A 20,433-nucleotide genomic window follows, 5' to 3' on the forward strand; every position below is an offset into this window, starting at 1 on the left:
AAATGAAGTTCCCTCTAGGTCAGGCATGTATCACCAGTGCTAAATTTACTTCAAAATATTACTGAGGTGGGGAGGTTTGTGAGTCAGGTCTATAAAAGCATGCACTGCTTATGTAAAGCAATACAGCTTGGAAAGAGGCAGGAGGCTGGAGGGGCTTGGGCTGCAGTGAGACCATTCCTGGTGTGTCTGTGCTTTCTCAACTTAAGTAGGTCTTTATATTCATGTAGCGACTGTGCCTTCAGGTTGTGTGTGTTCCTTGCAGCAGGACTGAGGGATCTGCTGGCCAGCTCTTCTTTTGTTTCCAAACATCTCAGGAAATGTAGATAATTTTTCAAGCCCACGCTCTGGCTTAGATGAAATTGTTTTAAAATAAAAAACAAACACTGGGGGATGATCAATTCTTGATGCTTCAGGGTTGCTTCAGGTGGAGTTGTGCTGCAGTGCCTCTGGGAGGGGAAAGGAGGGATGGGAGGGATGTTGCTGTGGGGATTTGAGTATTTGGATCTCTTTCATTCATTCAGGTGCCCATGTCTGTGTGGTCTTGAATACCTGAGGTCCTGGAGTCAGCTGAGTCTGTGCCAGCAGAGCATCTCTGTGCCTTTGCCATGGCAGGTGTTGGCCACCCTGAACCACCACAACCACATCCCAGGGGAGTGAGCTTCTCCTGTGCTTCCTCAGGGAAAGATGTTCCTTAACTCAGCAGCCAAATTCCTTCTGCAATTGTCCTGCTCTTAGTGCTCTTGGGAGGTGAGTGCTGGGCTCACTGTGGTTGGGAGTTCTGGGCAGGGGAGGAAGAGCTGTTCCTCAGCTGTTCACTCGTTTTTTGGGACACTTCAGCTTATACCCACTCTGTGCTTTGCAGTCAAGCATCAAGGTAAAAATAGAGCGTTGCTTTAAGGATAGCAGGTCTTACCAACATTTCTTTTGTTTTGTTGCTGCTTGTTGTGTACCCGTGTACCTCTGCAGACCAGTAACAAATAACAGTGCAGGGCATGAGGTGCTGGTTTGTTTTTCTGCCCATCTGGAATTGGCAAAGTGATCTGTTTGCATTAAACCTTGCTGGGAAGGAGGATAAAACACAGGTTTTATTAAATTGTACCTGAGACCAAATAACTGGAATAAAATGCTTTGGATTCCGTAGCCTATAATTAAACATTTCCAAGCAGCAGCGAGGTGCAGTGAGCTCAGCAGAAGGAAGCATTTTGCTGGGAAGCCTTTGCTTTGTTTCATGCTGTGTGCTATTAAAGCAAACAACTTTGCAAGCTTCAGAAGCTTTCTGCAGCTCTTGACCAAGAATAGCATCTCACATCACAGCTAAGCTGGAAACAATGAGGGCCAGCAGTTGTGGGTTGGTTGGGTTTTTTTTAGCATGTAAACTAGGTAGCTTAGCTCGTGGAGAAATCCCCATTTCTCTATTTTAGGTGTTCTAGGAGGTTTCATCTTCTGAAGGATCCAGCAGTAACCACCATAAAGGAAAGGTCCTTGTTTAGAGCAGTGCCCTGATCTGCTGATGCAATTCCCAGGCTCTCCTCCGTTATATAAATCCTAGATCCTCACCACCTAATCCAAACTTCTGCAAAGTCTGTCAAATATGTCTTGTCTGATTAAAAAGATGAGTCTGAGATGTGATAGAAACATCTACCAAGTAAGATCATGAGGAATCCCCGTCCCTGGAAGCGTTCAAAAGGCATGTGGATGTGGCACTTGGGGGCGTGGTTTAGTGGTGAACATGGCAGTGCTGGGTTGGACTGGATGATCTTAGAGGTGTTTTCCAACTCCAGTGATTCTGTGATAGCCACACTCCTGATTCCATGTCTCTCTGTGTGGATGCAGGAGCTGTGGCTGCGTTGCTCCGACTGCGTTTGCAGGGGAGCAGTGACAGCTGTGAACTGGAGGCAGCATGCAGAGTCTTCATCTGGAAAGGGGTGGGATCTGCTTGATCTGGGTAGGAAAATAGGAAAACAGAGTCTTTTGGCACCCTCACAAAGTCAAATTCATTTTTTCTCTGCTCTTTTACTGGAGTCTACCAGGAGTGTGTTCAGGGAACCACGTATCTAAATTTCATCTTTTTTTAAATCTCTGCAGCTAAGAAGCTGTTCTGTGAGCTGAGGGGGGAGTTTGGGGTGCAGTCCATTCTTTTTTGGCCCGGTGTTGGGTGTTGCATCTCTGTAGACCAGGGTGAGCTGCACCAGAGCCAGGATGTTTGTGTGCTGCTCATCACAGGGACTCGCTGCTGCACCTCTGCAGCCCTGAGCTCTCCCACTGCCACTGCACCACACTGCTGCCCCAGGGCTCTGGCTCCAGCACTTCCCAAATGACTTCCCAAGAGGCTCTGCATGGCTTTCAGCGAGCCCAAGGAATTCCTGAGCAGCTCTCTCTCAACAGCAGCCACTGTTGGGAGTGAGAGAGAAAATGGAAATATTTTCCCTGTGCTTTTAATTTGTAGCTCCTGACTGGAGCAAAGTCATGGAAACCAGTTGAAGAACTGGTGGCCAACTTTTTGTCCTCTGCTTGAACCACAAACTCATGCAAATTCATTAGTGGAGACAAACATTGAGAGGTAAAGGGAGAGCCTACAATGTTTAGCAGCAAACGTATGCAACATGGAAATTGGATGTAAACCTCTTGCTGTTCCTCTGCGAATCTATTATACATGAGCCCATCAGAGCAGGGTATTAATAAAACAGGAGCTAAAGCACTTGGCTCTGCCTCCTCTTTAGCGAAACATCAGAGCCCAGGCTGCCTTTGAAGTCTGGAACTTGCATCTGCCCGGCTGCTTCAGTGACATGGTCAGGATGCTCCGAGGGGAATCTCACCACTGAGGGGAATCTCTCCGTGCTGGGGGAGGTTTATGTGAGTCAAATCCTCCTCCTCCAGAACGAAACCATAGCTTTTTTTCTGCTCAATCTCCTCGCCTGCTGAATTCTTTAAGCAATACACAAAGAAGGCTAAAGATGGTTTAAAGCAACCTCAGACATCACGTGCTGGGATCTAAATGGCTTTTGTTCCTCGAAAGCTTTCCCCACCACGACCCTTCCATCCCAGCCTTTTGTTATGCACAGGTACCACAACCCCCTTTGCTTTGCTGGATAGTGGGAAGGAAATTACACTGGACTTCCTAAACCATCTACATTTTGTCTCTTCATCAGGACAAATAAATGTGGCTCTTTGAACCTGCCCTGTAATCCCAGTTGTGTTGCCGAAGCCCTTGTGCAGACAGTGATGCCTCTTGCCCTGCTGGGTGAGCAGAGGCAGTGGGGAGATGCTGCAGTTGAGTAACACGAGCTTTGTGCATAGTCCAACCTTGGTGTAAAACAGGAGTAGCTGTAGTGGTGTAAGTTTGGACCTGCATGGCTGTGAGTAATTAATCTTGGCTGATGGTGCTTAGAGGTTTGAGCAGCTGCTATGTGAGCCCTGGGATGGGAAACTAAACATCAAGAGCACTGATTTAGGTGGTGTTACGAGGGGAGGGTGCTTAGGGGTAAGACCCATCAGATCTAATTAGACTTGTGGTTTTCAAAGCAATGGGGAATGGACACACCAAAGGAATAGTCTTAATTTGTTAAAAATGCCCTAGTGAGCTGCAGAGCTGGGGAGGGGGGCTAATGTAGTGTAAGAGAAGGGCTGTGGGATAAACAGGAAGGCTGAGCACATTGCTGGTGTGTTGGAGGCTGTGGAGCAGCTCTGTCTCACTGGTTGCTTGGGCAGTGATGCACCAGGGCTGCCTGATCCATAGGAAACCTTTGGGACAGATCCAGTGTTGAGCCTGGCTTATAGGGGCTGGGCTTTGTGTTGTGGACAGCAGCTGATCTAGAAGGACTAATTACTGTTCCTTTGGTCAGCTTCTGAGCTGGATGGATAGCTGAGAGGATAACAGATCTGGGTTTTGTGAGCTCACAAACATTTAATCTCCATCCTCTTGAGTACTTGCAGGTTTTTCCTATTTATTCATTTTTCAATACCCCAAAACCCCTACAGTTTGCATCCTTAAGAAGGACAAAGAGGTGTTTATCAAAATGACAGGCACGCCAGAGCTTGACTGTGTCACATCAGAAGGGTTTGGACCACAGAGGTGGGTCTGTTCACTCTCTGCCTCACCAATATGGCTGTAACCACTTCCAAAACGTGGGCACAGCAAATCCCACAGCTGGATCTGTTCCCCTGCAGTGTTTGCTGATGACTTATTTGGTGGGCTCTGTCAGGGCCCCCCTCGGTGTTGGTGCCTCAGTGCTCCTCCATGCCTCTGGCTGGTTCAGTGGGAAGTGACCTGCCCCCACCTTGGAGGGAATTCCATGGGCAGGATGTGCTCCATGGGCAGGATGTGCTCCATGGGCAGGATGTGCTCCAGGCAGGGCCATTAAACCCCTTTGTTGCTGAATCACTCTGTGCCTGCCAACCTCACAGAGGATTTACATCCATCTTTCTCCATCACAGACAGGGATGAAAGTGGAAGTGCTGTGCCTGATGCCAGGGCCCACAAAGCTTCACTTTTGATCCCTGCTGCTGCTGGTGGCACCTCCTCCCCATGTGTGTCCTGCTTTGCTGAGAGAGCACAGGAATTGTCCTCAGGAAGCTGTGAAGGAATTGTCCTCAGGAAGCTGCGAGACTGTGTTACCTCTGGTAAGTCCTGCCCCGTGCTGAAATCTGGACAGCTTGAGTGTTTGCTGCAGAGAGCTGTGTGCTACAACTAATTCATTGCAGACTTGGCAGGTCTTCTCTCCAGGCTGGGCTGAGTTGGGAGCTGTGTTGCCATTTGTTCCCAGAGGATGCCAGAGATGCACAGCGAGAGGAGAGTGTTGGGGTTCAGCTGAATGAAGGGGTTGTGTCCCTCAGCTTCAATAAGGACCAGTAGCCTTGACTGACCAGTGTGCTGTTACACACAGATAAACTCTGGTAGTGACCCCAGGTGGGTGTGATACACAGTCAACAGCCTTCCAGTCTGGTTGGAGAAACTCCTCCTGGGAAAAGACCACAGCCAGTGTTTTTGGTGATGGCTGAATTTCAAGCCTTGGCTTATGAAACTTTGCAAGGGCCTGATTCCTGGTAGCTGCTTGCATTTAGACTCTGTGAGAGGAGACCAAATATTGCTGTGCAACCCTGAAATCTAGGCTTTTGCTCAATAATTTTGGTTTTCCAGCAGATTAGGAATTTGTTCTTGGCTGTGCACCAGGCTGTTGACCTGCAGTGGCAGGGCTGTGGTGAGAAGCAGTTCCAGGGACTGTTCCCCATCCCATCCTTGTGCCCTGCAAGGAAGGAGGGTTGATTTCCTTCCCTGTGCCCTGGCTGGCAGAGACCTCCCACAGTAGCTGTGCTTCCCGAGGTGCTGCCTGTCTCTGCAGCACGAGGCTGATCTCTCTGCACCTCTCTCTGCTCTGACTTGTGCTGTTTTCTTCTGCTCTTTGCCTGTATATATTATTTGCAGCCCACTGCACCCAAAATACCAACTGGTTGCTCTTGGAGTGTGAAGCAACAGTTAAATGAGTAGTTTGGATAATTTTTTTTCTCATTTAGACAGAAGAAACCAGTTCAGCTTTGACCATGCATGTTACATTTTAATTTGTTTTTTCTCATGCCAAGAAATACAAAGAAAGTATATAAGATATACCATACCATCCTGCAGAAAAAGAAACATTTATCAGCAAAGAGAAGCACCCAGCTGCAGTTCCTGGTGTGTTCATGCTGTGTGTGGATGGTGGCTCTTCCCTTTTGGATTTGGAACAGGAGGAGCCGGTGCATGGACGGTGGCTGTGGCAGTGGGGGGATGGACCCTGCACTTCCACACCAAGGATCATGTCCTGGCACCATCTAACAAGGGCCCCTGCTCCCAGGTGGGATCAGGGTTGCCTTGTTGAATCCTGCACACGTTCCCTTTCTGATGTTTCTTATCCTGGATGGTTATTTATAGGTTTGAATTTCGCTATCTACTGGTGTCAGCAAATGCTTTACAAATATTCCCACTTTGAAAAGGCTGCTTTCCCCCCCCACCCCCTTGGCTTGTGCCCAAGCAGGGGAGTTTTTTCAGTCCAAACCTAACTAGTTTTGCCAAAATTAAAGGATGAAAAACAATCTTAAATCTGAATTATTTGAGCTTGACAGTGCAACCCTGGCTGTGGTTCTGTGATAAGTAACAAAGCGACAGGGCAAGGGTGAGGGTATTGGGGGGGGAAGGAAAAAGAAGAAGTCATGGGGGCAGCCTAGTGGGTGCATTTCTGCAGCCTATTCCTGGGCTCAGAATGAACAGAAATGGGGTTTTAATTTTCTATAAAAGGCAGGATCTGCTCCCCTTGTCTACATGGAGAAGAGTGTATTGGGAAGGTCAGGTACTACGTGCTGGGCTCTGCAGGGAGCCCAGGTCAGAGGTTCCCTGTCCTCGCTAACCCCTTCCAGAGGAGCCCAGCCATGACATGTCATTGCCAGCAAGACCTGTCCTGGTTAAAAGAGAGGCAGAGGATGGGAGGAAAGAGCCTGGGGGACTCACACATTGCTCCAGGGGTAGAAATGCTGAGGGGAAAGCACAGTGAACCAGCAGAGATGGGGGCAGAGGGGTAAACTGGAACAGGGTGAAATACCGACCGGAAAAAGCAAACCCATCATGAGCACAGCAAACTTTGAACTCCTTTGTTGCTTTCTTTCCTCCCTTGCTGCTCAGATCCCTTTGGTCTCCTCTGCAGGCACCAGCCAGCGTGTTGCTGTGACCCACTGACTTGTGCCAGACCTTTCCTGACCCTCGGCTGTTGCATCCTACGAGGAGCTGCTATGAAGCCAAGCAGGTTCATCTGCTCAGCAGCAGCAAACTGCTGGTTCAGCTTAAGGCTTTGATCCAGCCTTGCTGCACCCAGCAAGGGCCCTTCTGTGCCTCCCCACAGAGCCCAGCTCTGCCCCAAACCCCAGGAAAGGAGCCCAGGGCCACCAGTGCCAGAGAGGTGCCACAGCCACGTGTTCTGCTCAGAGGCTCTTTCCCAAGCAGTGCAAACTGTGTATTTATATCCCCACCAGGACCTCACACTTGTCGATTGTAACTCCTACTTCAGCTTACATTTAGAGACGTTTCCCACCTTCTCCAGCCCTTCAGCGAGCTCTCCTCCCACCAGCTCAGCTTTGCTGTCAGGTAAGGCTGGATTGCCACCACACTGCTCGGATCTCTTACCTCTCCTTCACCAGGGGGTGCAAGTTGGGCAGGTCCTGAGGATTTCATGACTGTCAGAGTTGCAAACACAGAAAACTCCACTCTGACGTGTGTGCTTAGAGGAGGCTGCAGCAGGTGGCAAAGAGCTGGGGGGATAAGTAACAGGGTTTGTTTATGGGGATGGAGAGGGAAGGTCTTGTGACATAGTTTTTGTGATTGCCCTCCTGTGCTAAAAGCCAAGTTAAGGAGAGAAGTGGCTGTGCCTGGATATGGAAAAAGAGATGCTTGCATTAAGATGAGCACTAAAGCAGCAAATAATCACGAGGAATGCTGTTGTTCCCTGGATAGAGACCAAAGGAGTGACTGTGCCTGCTGGTGGCCTCAGAGTTCTGCCTTCATCTACCTCTTTGTAGGACAGCACAGGTGAGGTGTGTGCCAAGGGCTGGGGGCTCTGCAACCTCTCCCTTCATGAATATAAGATAATTCCACCCCAAAAGAGCCAAAGAGGCAGCTGAGCTGGGATAAAACCGTGTGTGATGTGGAGAAGAGCAAAGTGGCAAAACCTTTGCAAAATAGGCTGGAAAAGGTGTGGAGAAGCTGGCAGAGAGAAGGGACTTTCCAGATATCCCTGGAGGGTTTATTTCTCCAGCACTGGAAAGCCAGGTTACAAGCAGAGGAAATATTTTGTCAGGGATAACTGTAGAGGCTTTTCTCTGGATTTAAATGCAGGATAAGAAAAAAAGCTATGTTCAAGAGTGTGCAGTACAGTTGTATCGAATCAGAAAGAAGATTTTAGAATGAAAGGGATTTAAGTCTCTTAGTTTTTCTTTTTTTTTTATACTTAATAGTGAGGTGAGAAGCATTCCCTCAGCTGTCTGGTGAGACAGGAGGAACAAACCCTGTCTGGGTGCATGCAACAAATCATCACCATGGGGTTTTGGGGGAATGTTTCTGCCTTCTCCTGCATTGAGGGGAATCCTGGTACCTCCACTGCTCTGTGTTCCCCTGGCTTGGGACTTCCCCTGGCAAGGACCACTGCAACTGCTTCACAGAGCCACCCCCCCTTCCTTCTTATAACTGCAGGTATCCCAGTCCATTTTGAACTGTAGTGGGGTTTAGTTTGTCTAGATCCCTTTGGAAAAATCAGGTTCAAAGCAAATCTGTGTTCATGCATGGTTCTGTTAAGGAGGAGAAGGAAAAAGGTGGTTGTTTCTGGAGCTGTTCAGTGCCTGTGACTGAGCATTTGCTATCCGCGCAATTAGAACGGCGTAATGTGAACCCACCTCGTGGGGGGTGGCAGGGATTAATCCTTTGGGTGAGGGAAAGCACTTTAGATGAAAGGCTTTATATAATGATAAAAGAGCATTTAAATTCTTACTTAATAAACACTTGGTACTCTCAAGTCCTATACCTCACTTTTCCCTGACCGTCGGCCCTTCCTGCCTGAGGAGGAGCTTGCCCAGCTCTTCCCATCAGCTGAATTCCAGCAGCTCAGCGGGTAAAGGGAGAAGATGCATGGACAAGGCAGCACTGCCTTTGTGTAGCCCCAAAAGAATGACACCTGTTTGCCAGCAAGCAGCTTTTGGGTTCAAGAGTCAAAGAAGGAAACGTGTGGGGGATTCGGTGGGATTTCAACAGCCGCGAGATTAAAGTTGGAATGTCCAAGGGAGGGTTTCTGAAAAACTTGGGAGGAACAGGTCTGGTGCCAAGGGGCACCTGGACAGAGGATGCAGGTGGGAGCTCCCATCCAGCAGCCCCCAGTGGTCTCCTGTTTGTTGAACTCACAAGAGATAAATTGGAAAAGAAAAATTGCGGATTTGGTCCATTTTAGCAGCCAGTTGCTTGTAATAAAGTGCTGGCAAAGGAGTGGATGGGAATGGAGCCCGAGAAAGTGCTGTAGTGAAGTGCTATTGCTGTGAGTCCCTGGAATCCCTTTTAGTGTAGAGAAAATTGTTAACAGCATGTCTGGGGGATTTGGCTTTCTCACCCCCTGGATTCAAATAATGTCTAGCGAAAGAAAACACTTTAAAGAGGAGCAAGCAAACAGGGGACAAGAGAATTTTCACAGCCATGCCCGTGGCTTTGCACATTAGTTACTACAGAGTAACTACAGTGTGGATTTACAGTTCACCCCTACCCTGTGCTAACCCCCTGTGCTCATTCACAGCCCAGAGAAGAAGTCAGTGCCAAGCAGTTGCCATGTTGTGAAGTTTCCTATGGTGTGTAGTGGATTCTCCATGTAGACAAGCCCTTGGAAGCATTAAATTTGGTCGAAGGTTTGGGGTGTTTTTCAGGATGTTAGGGAGCAGAAGTGCCCTGAAGGACCACATTTCTCAGTCAGTCCATATTTCTGGGTCCCAGGTTGGCAGAAAGGCCAGGGAGTGCAGCTCTTGGTCGTGTATTCGTGTCAGCAAAGTTTGGATAAAAGAGACTCAGGTAATAGGGAGCCAGTGGACATGGCCAGAAGTCATCTACAAAGCCTGACTAAAACAACAGGCAATGAAACTTTGCATAGTCTGGGTGGATGGGTAGAGGGTCAACCCCAGGAACAACCCACAGCAAGGATGGGGTGAGCAGGAAGGAGAAGGGATGGGGCTGGAAGGAGGCTTCAGGGGGTGTCGTGATTGTATCCCACGGGAAATGGCCAAGGGGGCTGTGTGGTGTGGAAGACATGGTGGGGCCTGTGGTACCTATAGGCAGAATGGGAGGAGCAAAGTCTATGTTCTTGTTATGTTAAATACAAAACATTACAAAATAATACAACTTGTGGAACTGACCCCGGACAGCTCCGGGGACACCGGGGGTTTCCAGACATGCAGAAGAGCATGTGAGGGATGCAGGGAGAAGAGCAGGGACCTAAAACTCCTCCGTGCCCCTGAAAATCCCCTGGAAGGCCCTAAGCTGAAGCCCCAAAGGGTCAGGGAGATGAGCAGTGGCAGTGGCAGGGGCTGGATCACGCTGAAGGTTCTGCATGGGCGTCATGATGTGACATCAAGGTGTGAGTGGATGGAATGTGCTCTCTGTGCCTTGGTGCTGCTGCTACAGGTTAACCAGGCTCTTGTCTGGGTGCCATGAGCACCTCCCTTTGGGTGCACAGAGGGAAATGTGTGGATTCACAGGGAACATGTTATCTTTCCTTCCATTAAAAAGCCCACCATGGGGTCGGGGTGAGGAGGAGCCTGGGGTTCTCATGCAGCAACATCCTGCTCTGCCAGCTCTGAGATCTGCCCTAAGTGATAAAAGAGCTCATAGGAACAGACATGGAGAACATTCCCAAAGGCATGCAAATGGTCATTGTCTCTTTTTTTTTTTTTTCATCAAAAATACAAAAGCACCCACCACATCCTCCAGCTTTTGCGGCTGCGTTCCGTGCGGAGCAGAGCCGTGGTCCTGCTGCAGCTCTGCCCTCCCTCCTCCTCCTCCGTGGAACAGCTCTCAGCTCCTGATGGCAGTTTGAGCTTTGTTTTGTTTTGTAGAGACTGAGAATTTGACGATTTAAAAACCAACAACCCCCCAAAAGTCCAGTGACTTGTGCCAAAATCCTTAGGAGGATTCCTCGAAATGTCCCGTTCTCGCCTTTAGATTTTTCTTTTAAAACAAGCTTCGTTCTTGAAACTCTCTCCTCCTCTTGTACTTTAGTTGTCTCCCCACTCCGTGAGTTTTGCTGGAGGGGAATGAGGTAGTGGATTTCCCCCTTCTCCTCTCCGCTTGGTGTCCGATGGCCTTTCCCATTCCTTCTCCCGGTGTTTTTTATCCCATCACCTGTACAGACTCATTTCCAAGAGTGAATAGAAGCATGCGTTCCTTCCGACGGCGCTCCAGAGCAGGCTGTCTAGGGCTGCCCACCTACACTGTGACAATTTTTTTTTTGTTGCAAGGCTGAAAGTAAAAACCCCAAAAGGAAAGTTGTCTTCCTCCTCTTCAAGGTATTTACATGCTGAAACGTCTTCTAGGAAACTGGAAGAGAAAGAGGGTATTAGGGCAGTGGTCACAGATGTTTCCCTTACGCTCCTGGTTTGGGCTTTGGGTGTTTTTGAGGCCCCTGCTTGCCTGAGCTGTGCTGGTCATGCTGGTTTGGCAGGTGGGTTTGTGTTTGGGATGTTCCCCAAACATTTTGGGATTGTGTTTCTGGAAAGTTGATTTGTGACCTGAAACCCTTCTGCTTTTATACCCCACTCCACTCTTCTAAACCCACCACAGCTTTTGCCAGGGCAAAACCTTTCACCAGGGGGATCTTGTGTGGTCACCACAGCACTATGGACAGCACAGGGAGGGCTTTCCATGCTGGTCATTTGGACAGTGTGTGTGGTTACTACCAGGAGCCCATTCTCTGAGCTGTTCTGCATGTGTGTGTGCAGCTGGTGATGGTCAAACCAGCCTGGACTGCAGGGGTTTAGTGCTCTCCCCATTCAGTTAGGATGGGAATGGAGCTCCATCTACCCAAGGGTGGTGGATGGTGGGCAGGTGTGTCCTGTCCACTGGGTTGGAGCCAGGTGAGGTTCCTGCTCTTGCTGGGCTGTGGAAAAGAGAAGGAAGTGTTACCTCTGACGCTGAGTGAAATGTAGAGCACGATGATGATGGTCCCCAGGACGATGGAGACGATGCTGAGCAGCCTGGCCATGCGTCCGAGCCGCCGGGCTCCGTCCGTGTCCCCTTGCTGCCCACTGTTCCTCGACTGGGGGGACACAGAGAGAGGCTCCTGAGAATGGCAGAGTGGCTCCCTGGCTGTACCTCCCCACACTGAGCTCTGTGTCCCCGGGGGCTGGACCTGCCACCCCGAGCTCTCACAGGATGACACACAAATCCCCTCAGTGAGCCCATGGCTTTGACAGCCCATGGTCCTGCTAAACTGATATGCCTGGACAATCCATTTGGGAAGCTGCTCTGCTTCCCTGGGTAGGAGCTGCACTGACTCAAGCCTGTCTTTTGCAGGAGTGACTAAGAAATAACCCTGGCATGGGACAGCAGGCACAGCAGAGCCCCAGCCAGCACCAGCCCCTCTCTGAGTCTTTCATGGAAAACCCTGAAACTTTTGACTGCAGTCCCTGGAGCAGCTCAATTCTATGGGACTGTGCAGGAGAATTGCATCTCCATGGGGTACCACCAACCCTCTGCAGCTTTTGTACAGACAAGCATCCTGCTTCCCTCTTTTTCTGCAATCATATGTATTGAGCAGCAATGTATATTGTGAGTTTAACCAGCACTGACAAACTGGACCAAAAAGCAGTGACATTTCCAAAGCAGCGTGAGGCCTCTGTGCCTTTGGAGCTGGATGTGTGTGTGAGAGGAACAGGCTTTGATAAAACAAGTGGTAACCACTGGCTTTCCCCTCATGATGGGATGTGCTTCGATGCCTCTGCATCACCCTGAATTTCTGCTTGAACACAGACAGGTTGTGTTCTCCATCTCTCTTTTGAAATGCAGTCCTCCTACAGTGAATTCCTGCTCTCGTGTGCACTGTAGGGAGAGGAGGAATAGTCCATAGAGCTTCTCTATTCTGGTCCTGGTTTCATTGTGAATTCCCCTGCTGCTCTATTGATTTCCTCAGGCAGCTCAGTGAGAGCTTTCCCCTGCACTGTAAGGCAAAGCAGGGTTTCCCTGGCTGTGGCAGGGCTAAGGAGTGGGATGGGGGAAGGCACGAGTAGGTGGCTGGAAATCATTTTGTGTGGAGTCATTAAGGGATGAACAGAGATCCCCAAAAGCTGGAGCTAGAACAGGATTTGTCTGGTGCTGATGGATGCTGGAACATGTCCAGAGAAAGGTAACGGAGCTGGGGAAGGATCTGGAGCACAGGTCTGATGAGGAGCAACTGAGGGAGCTGGGGGGGGCTCAGGGGGGACCTTCTCTCTACAGCTCCCTGAAAGGAGGGTGGAGCCAGGTGGGAGCCAGTTTCTTCTCCCAGGTAACAAGTGATAGGACAAGAGGAAACGGCCTCAAGTTGTACCAGGGGAGTTTTAGGTTGGATATTGGGAAACATGTCTTCACTGAAAGGGTGGTCAGGCTGCCCAGGGAAGTGGTAGAGTCACCATCCTTAGAAGTGTTCAAAAAAATGTGTAGATGTGGCAGCTGGGGACGTGGTTTAGTGGTAACATGGAAGTGTTAAGTTAATGGTTGAACTTGATGATCCTAGAGGGCTTTTCCAACCTAAATGATTCTGTGATTCCATGATGTTGGTGGGCACCAGCATTTTTATGGCAGGCTTTCAGTGGGCTAAATGGATCCTTGTCTTTAAGTGGCCACTCAGGGGGATGGAATAGAAAATTTGGAGGTTCCCTTCGAAATTTTGCTTTTCACTGCTCACTCAGGGATGGCCACCCATGAGCTTGGCTGAGATCCAGTCCCTGGGAGCATCTCTAGGGGGTTAGTGAAGCTTCCCCTGGGTCTGTCCAGCAGTGCTGCTGGGGCTGGGTGGGTTGAGCAGGATTTGGGGGTCACACCCAAAGGGGAAAGATGTAAGATTGGATGAGCAAAACCTTGCCTGGTACCTGACAGGGCAGCAAGGGTGATGCTGCGGCCTGAGCCCTCTGAGCTCACAGCCCTGGGCTCAGCAGCACTGCTGACCTGCTGGGCTAGAGAAGCCTCCACCCTCACCAACCACACAGAGCTTCCTGAAGGCCAAGCACAGCTCATCAACAAACATCACACACAGAGGCATCATAAACTCTCAGAGGAAGTGATTACCCATCTTCTTTCTTGCTCTTCTAATTGGCAAATCATTTGTTTCCCGAGTGAAAAAAAAACACTGGAAATAAGAATTCCTGGTGAGGGAGAAGCATTGCTGCTGAGAGAAGGGCCCGGAGCGCCCCTGATCCTGCCGGGAAGGGTGTGCTGGGCGTCCTGCCCTTGGCTGAGGGAGCTCCCAGCACTTAGCAAAGGGCAGCTGTGCAGTCCCACGCGAGGATATTGTGGTGGAATTACTCACCGTGCGTCAGCATTTGCTGCCTGTGCAGTGGACAGGCCGGAGCCCCTCCGTCGGTGGAACAAGAGGCAGATGGGCTGTGACCAGCCCGGCTCTCCGGGCTGAAAAGCCTTCCCAAATTTGTGCAGTGCCCTCCTGCCTCCTGTGAAGCCCATTGGGAAGGGGGTTTGGAGGGAGGAAAACTGGGTAAAGGGGTTTTAAGGACCGTTGGTAATATTTATACGTGGTTGGGAAGGTTTGGAGTGAGGGGAAAGGGAAGCAAGGCAGGACGGGGGCAGAAGGGAGCCCAGCAGCCTTAATCCAGTGGAGGAGTCGGGCAAAACTCCCCTCGACTTCACTGGGAACAGGGTTTTTTAGATACTTCAACTGCCTTGAGCAGTCACTCTTTATTTAGAGGTGCTTTTAAGTATTTTACATTTTAACATGGGTTAAAGGCTTCTTCCCCTGCCCCATCCATCTCCAGCTGTGCTGCCTTGGCTGAGCCAGGGATCAGGAGAAGGGGATCTGGGGCAGGCTGTAGGGCCAGCATCTCCCTGTGCCATCTGCCAGCTCCTCCCTTTGGGGCGTGCCTGCTAAAACTGGGGAAACTCTGAGTTAGGAAAATAAATGTACGAGTTAAAAAAAGTTAAAGGTGGAAGTGGATCAAAGCAATCCCACTTGCCTTTCAAAAAATGTGTATCTCAGAAATAACTGTGCTGGAAAGGGTCCCCTGCCACATGTTTTTTAAATTAATTAATTAATTAATTAAGGGTTAGGAGGCCTAGTCGTGCTCCAGCACTAACCATGAAACATCATTGAGAGTCTGAACAAACAAATATGTGATGTTACTCTCCCATTTCCAATTAATCTTACTTTAATGCCACTGCCTCTTGGCAGCACCATGATCAAAACATGCCCAGCCCAGGCAGCTGCTCCATAGGAAAAATGCAGCTTTGGAGGTTTCCATGTACTCATTTTAGTTTGTATCACCACGTAAATAACACAGCAGAGCCTCAAACAGGCGGGCCACTGCTTCCACTGCATCCCTGCAAATGTCCTGCTCCACTCAGTGCCACCCTGTGCATCAGCAGTGACACCAGCAGAGCTCAGGACCTCGTTCCTCCTGGTCCCAACAGCAGGTTTGCCAGACTGGCTCTAAGAGCGATGGGATGCAGCCAAGAGCTATTTTCATTACAGAACAGGAGGTGACAAAATGAAGCCTCATGGGTTGGTGGCAAGAGATGGGGAGGATGCAGTAGCCCAGGGATCGACAGAATCCCTGCCCTGCTCGCCAAAAGCTCCAACACTGGGGATTTATCTCTTTAGGCTCTGGTTTTTGTAACAAGTGTAATATTTTGGCAGGGTGTGGGTTAGACTGCAGTGAAATATGCAGTTTTAGCTGTCTTCTAGGGAAAATATATAGGCTAACGAATTCAATGTATTTATCACTACAGCTTTCTGCAAGTGTTTATTGCTCGTTTATCCTGAACAATTACAAAAAAACACATCAGCATTGGCATGGGGTGTTTAGCAAGCATTTGGTACTGTACATATATTATTCATTGGTGTGGAACAGTTTGATTATAGTTCTCTAGTATCACTAATCCTGTGTTTTGCTTTCCACATAAAAACATTAACATCTTGTTTATTAATGGAGACTCGCCGAGGCAGAACATCTCAGAAAGGCTCGAGGGCGACGGGGGAGTGAGTCACTGTGTGTGAGCCAAGGGATTCCTATTAGAGCCCAGGGCCTTGGAAGTGGGTGCTGTACTGCAGCACCTGTGGAGCCAGGTAAGGCTGGCTGTTGCAGAAGTTATTAATCTTACCTGTTTCCCACTGCTGTCTGTCCCAGTTACTGTTCAAAATGGGTTTTTTCCCTAAGTGGCCCTGTTGCAAATGAAGGCAATTACTTTTCTGTGCTAGTCCCAGGGATGGGGAAGACAAATCATCACGTCCTCTTCCCTGCAATCTTTCCCAATTTATGAACTGGCTTTGGGTGCTCTTTGCTGCCTTCCACCAATGACTCAAAATAAATCACTAATCCTCAACACTTGTGTTTTGTTGAAGGAAACATTCTGAGAGGGGTATAAGTCAGCTCCAGGCTCAGATAGATGACTGTGGCATTTAAAATGAGTAAGGATAGTCCGACTTCTCCCACATCTTTTGGGGATGACACTACTTATTTTGGACACCAAGTACTTTGCAGGGTATATATGGTGTTAATATATGGTTCTTCTGGCTTGATGTTAATATATGGTTCTTCTGGCTGGATATTTTCACTTCCCTTATTTGTTCAGTTTTGTATATTGTGACCTCTCTGCTCCTTCCCCTGATGTGGCTGCACTTTGGTGGGAAGGGAAAGGGATTCACAATAGAAATGCAGTGTGTATGTGTGTGTGTGTGTGTGTGGTACCCAGATCTGCCCTTCACTCCTCTGAGATGGGTCCCATGGGGCTGCACTGTCCTTGTGTCCACCAGTCCCACTCTCTGGCTTGGGGAATGACCTGAACCCCTCAGTGCAGCCAGATCCTCACTTGGCCTAGAAAATGCATCCAAGGATCAGTGGAGGAGCCTCCAGGTAGCTCATTTCCACAAGACCAGCATTAGCAGGAACAGGCTGGAGGCTAAAGCAGGGGGTTTTTTCCACCTCTGGCTATAGGCCCTGCTGGGATCTGAGAGCAGCTTTTGGAAAATGATTTATGAGGCACTAAACTCAGAAGCATTCATTTGCTTTCCTCTCTGGATGCTTATTACCCAGAAAAAAAGCTTTCATGTGCAAAAGCATTGACTTAGGAAAGAAAGGCACAATTGCAGAGCTAAAGGAATGTCAGCACGTTGTGGAAGGGTCCTCCTGTTCCTCCAGGTGACAGGAATCACAAAAACTGGTTCCTGCTCAGATTTGTGCATGATCAGGCACTCCCGGGTTTTACTCTGTGAGAAAAACTAAGCCTGTGGGAACCTGGGGGGTCACTGGGAGCTAAATTCCTAAATTTAAGCAGGTAAAACATCAGCCAATGCCCTGAGAGCTGTTCCTGCTGGCAGAAGGACCCAGATAGATGTTTGCTGTTTCCCCAGGGTCAGCACAGAGAAAGGATCACTCCTCATCCTGCTCCGCCGGTGCCGTGTGGAGCTCCCTGGCTGTCAGGTGGGGGTGTGTGGAGAGGGTGATGGTGTAGGCAGGGCCAGAACTAGAAAGGGCAGTAATAAATTAAGTGAACTGTGTGTGCTATAAACCTTGTCCTGGAGAACAAGCTCATCTGAGTGCACCTCTGCCTTTGGGGTTGGGCTTCCCCTTCCCCAGCTCTGGATGAGCTCTGGTCAATGTGACCAAGGGCCTTGGAAGCAGAGGGCAGCCAAACAGTCTTGTTGCTTTGTTGGCCTTGCCTGCCTTTGGGTGTGACACAGTCACTATACCCAGTCCTTCACTGTCTGGCAGGATTAACTAACTCCTGCTCCTTTTTCACTGCTTACTCTTCTACTCCATGGGGCTCGTGTGGCCCAAGGCACATCCCCACTGCCCTGGAGGCTCTAACGCCTGCGAGGGAGAGTGTGAGAATCTATTTTGCATGAAGGCTAATGTGGTTGGAAAATCCCCGTGAGAGACCTTGTTTATTACCATGGATATGCAATACCCAGCTGCTTTCCCTCTCGTTGCAGTGCAAAGCCAAACAAGGCTGGCTGGCTTCCCTGTATGCTGCCTAAACAGGCTCTGCCACACAACTGTACTACGCAGATGACAGCTGGCACTGGCAGAAACGATGATTCCTCCTCAAAATGGAAATGGGTCTCTCTAGAGGGCTTTCTGTGGCAACTGCCAGTGTCTGCCTCCAAGTTGTTGTTGGTTTTTGGGGAAGTGCTGGCTGCAGGTGCCCCTCGGTGTATTTCTGTGTGCTAAGCAGGTAGCTGAGATGATTTTTCAAAGAAAAGATTTGCCTTTGTTGCAAATCAAAGGCACAGAAGGTGCTGGGGGGGCTGTACAAGAGAGCAGCGTCTGATGGGTAAGGGGGTGGCCGTGCCTGTCGGGCTGTGCTGACTGAGCCACCTGTACCCGAGATGGGTGGGAGGCTGGCTGCCTTCATTCTGCCCTGCTCGGCTGTTGGTGTATTTGCTGAGGTTTGGGGAATGTTTAATGGCGAAAATTGCTTCTCCGGGGCAACTAAAAGAGCTGCAGGTGCACCTGACCCTTTGAAGTGCCTGAGGGACGGGAACCAGCATCCAGCCAGGGTCTCCCCAGTGCTGCAGGGCTGGGCTAGGAGGGGCGGAGGGAGATCCCTTGTCATTGCTTCGCCTCGCAGCTCCTTCCCGGGAAAGCCCGGCGAGTCGTTCTGGACTGCTGCCTGGTGGCAGGGATCGGGCTTCCCGGAGCTACCGGGCTTCCCGGAGCCCTGCCCTGGGATCCCCCACCCATCTCCATCTACGTCCCGCTGCCTCCCCGCATCTCCATCTCCATCCCACCGCCTCCCTTTCCACATCCATCCCGCCGCCTCCCCGCGCGCTGCCCCGGGCTCGGCGCCGCTCCCCGCCCGCCTCCTCCCGCCTCCGTTCCCCGGACCCGCACCGGAGCGCCCTGCGGGAGCCGAGCGGCGGCACAGCCCGGCCGAGCCCCCGCGCCCCGGGCTGAGCGCTGCGGGAGCGGTGCGGGCGCCTCCCGCCCCGCCGCGCCCCGGTCCCGGCGGTGCAGCACCGCGGACAGCTCCGGGGCGGCCGTCGGGGGCGGCGGGAGAACCGGGGGGGGAACGGGCGGGTCGGTGAGCCCGGCGGGTCCCGCACTCACCATGATGGAGAAGACGAGGGCCACGATGTTGAGGGGCCAGACGGGGCAGAAGCAGGAGAAGATGGCGAGCACCAGGTAGTCCCGCGGGCGGCCCTGCTCCGGGGCCGCCGTGCTGGTGGCCGTGGAAGAGGCTCTGCCCAGGCTCAGCCGGGACGGCGAGAGCGGCGGCGCCTCCAGGTGCCCGACCGACACCGACTTGTAGCCGAGCCCGTGCCCGTTGCGCTCCGTCTCGCCGGGCAAGGCTGCCGTGAAGGATTTGGAGCCGCGGAGGCCCTTCTCCTCCCGGCCCTCCGTCGCCGACAGCAGCTTCTCGGTCTCCTGGAAGCGGGTGGGCAGCACCGTGCCCGAGCCCGAGCCGGAGCCCGAGCCCGCGCCCGCGCCCCCGGGCGCGGAGCCGGTGCTGGCCATGGCCCGGCGGAGCGGGCTCCGGCAGCGCCCCGCCGCCGCCGCTCTGCGCTCGGGGCCCGCCGCCCCCCGGGAGGCCGAGCCGGAGGAGGGGCCAGCCCGGCTCGGCCCCCGGGGCAGGATCGGGGCCGCGGCCCGCCCCCGGGGTGTCCCCGTGCCCCCCGCTCCTCACCCCCGAGCCGCGCTCAGCCTCCGCCCGTCCCGGTGCGGGCGGCGCCGCGGCCCCCCCGGGATGCTGGCGGGGATGCGGCGGGGCGGAGCGGAGCGGTGAGAGAGCAGGGGTGTCCCCGCCGCCTCCGACCCGCCCAGCCCCGAGCTCTGTCCCGCCCCACCGACCCCCCGCTCTTCCCGGGGGCTCCCACGGGCTCCGCTCCGCTGCAGCGGTACGTGAGAGCCCAGCCCCGGCCGGGCTCCGCCTGTGCCGGCGGGGTCGGGGCCGCCGCCAGCCCCGACGGCGCGGGGGATGCCGAGGGTGGGTCCGTGCTGGGTACACACAGCCCTGCTGCCCCTGCCTCCCTCCTGGCTGAAAGCCCTTCCCCAGGCAGGTGGGGGGCGTGCGGCACAGAGCAGACCCTCACAATGCCCCTCATCGCTGCAGAGCTGGGCTGGGGCTGCCCTGGGTCAGCGCCATCTACGAGGCGCACCCAGCACCTTCTGCCTCCCTGAGAGGTGCCCAAAGAGCCTGATGCCAGCCGGGACCTGCTGCCCAGCCCTGCCCAGAGCCTTATTCCATCCTGCAGCCTCCAGGTAGAATTAGGACTTACGTTTTGTAAATGTGAACCTGAGAGCAGTGTGGTGACCCAGCTCTGGGGGGGTCTTGTGGGGTTATGCATCCCCCTCGCTCCTGCCTCTGTGACCAGCTGTTTCCATCTCTCACTTCAGCTGGTCACCAAAGCTGGTGGGGGAAAAACATGGAGATGCAAGTCTGTGAGGAGGGAGGGGTTCCTGTCTGAGTTAGGGTGTCACTTAAACCTTCCTTGAATGCTGGTGTTGCTGGGCTCCCAACCCCCAGATGATGGCTGCTGACAGGGCAGAGCAGGGCCGTGTGCTGCTCCAGGGAGAGCCAGAGCAGGGAGAGCACCCAGAGCAGGGATGCTGCTGGGAGAAGCAGGATTCCTTCCGTGGGCAGGGCTGCAGGCCTTCTTCTGGCAAAGGGAACACCTGTCAGAGGCTGAAGCCAAGATGCCTCATATCATCAGCACTTTAAAGAGGCTCCTTTGCTGAGCAAAG

The 20,433-nt window shown here is 51.9% G+C and overlaps 1 protein-coding gene across 1 annotated transcript; it reads right to left on the reverse strand.

Moving 5' to 3' along the window:
- Window positions 1-5,531: 5,531 nt before the first annotated feature.
- TRARG1 (trafficking regulator of GLUT4 (SLC2A4) 1) lies at window positions 5,532-19,300 on the reverse strand. Its single transcript, XM_064677566.1, has 3 exons — window positions 18,799-19,300; window positions 11,669-11,801; window positions 5,532-11,083 (listed from the first exon to the last, which is right to left on the reverse strand). The coding sequence occupies exons 1-3, from the start codon at window positions 19,204-19,206 to the stop codon at window positions 11,076-11,078; spliced, it is 549 nt and encodes a 182-aa protein (XP_064533636.1). The 5' UTR covers window positions 19,207-19,300; the 3' UTR covers window positions 5,532-11,075.
- Window positions 19,301-20,433: the final 1,133 nt, after the last annotated feature.

The sequence above is a fragment of the Pseudopipra pipra genome, chromosome 21, assembly GCF_036250125.1.
Source record: "Pseudopipra pipra isolate bDixPip1 chromosome 21, bDixPip1.hap1, whole genome shotgun sequence".
NCBI classification, from domain to species: Eukaryota; Metazoa; Chordata; class Aves; order Passeriformes; family Pipridae; genus Pseudopipra; species Pseudopipra pipra.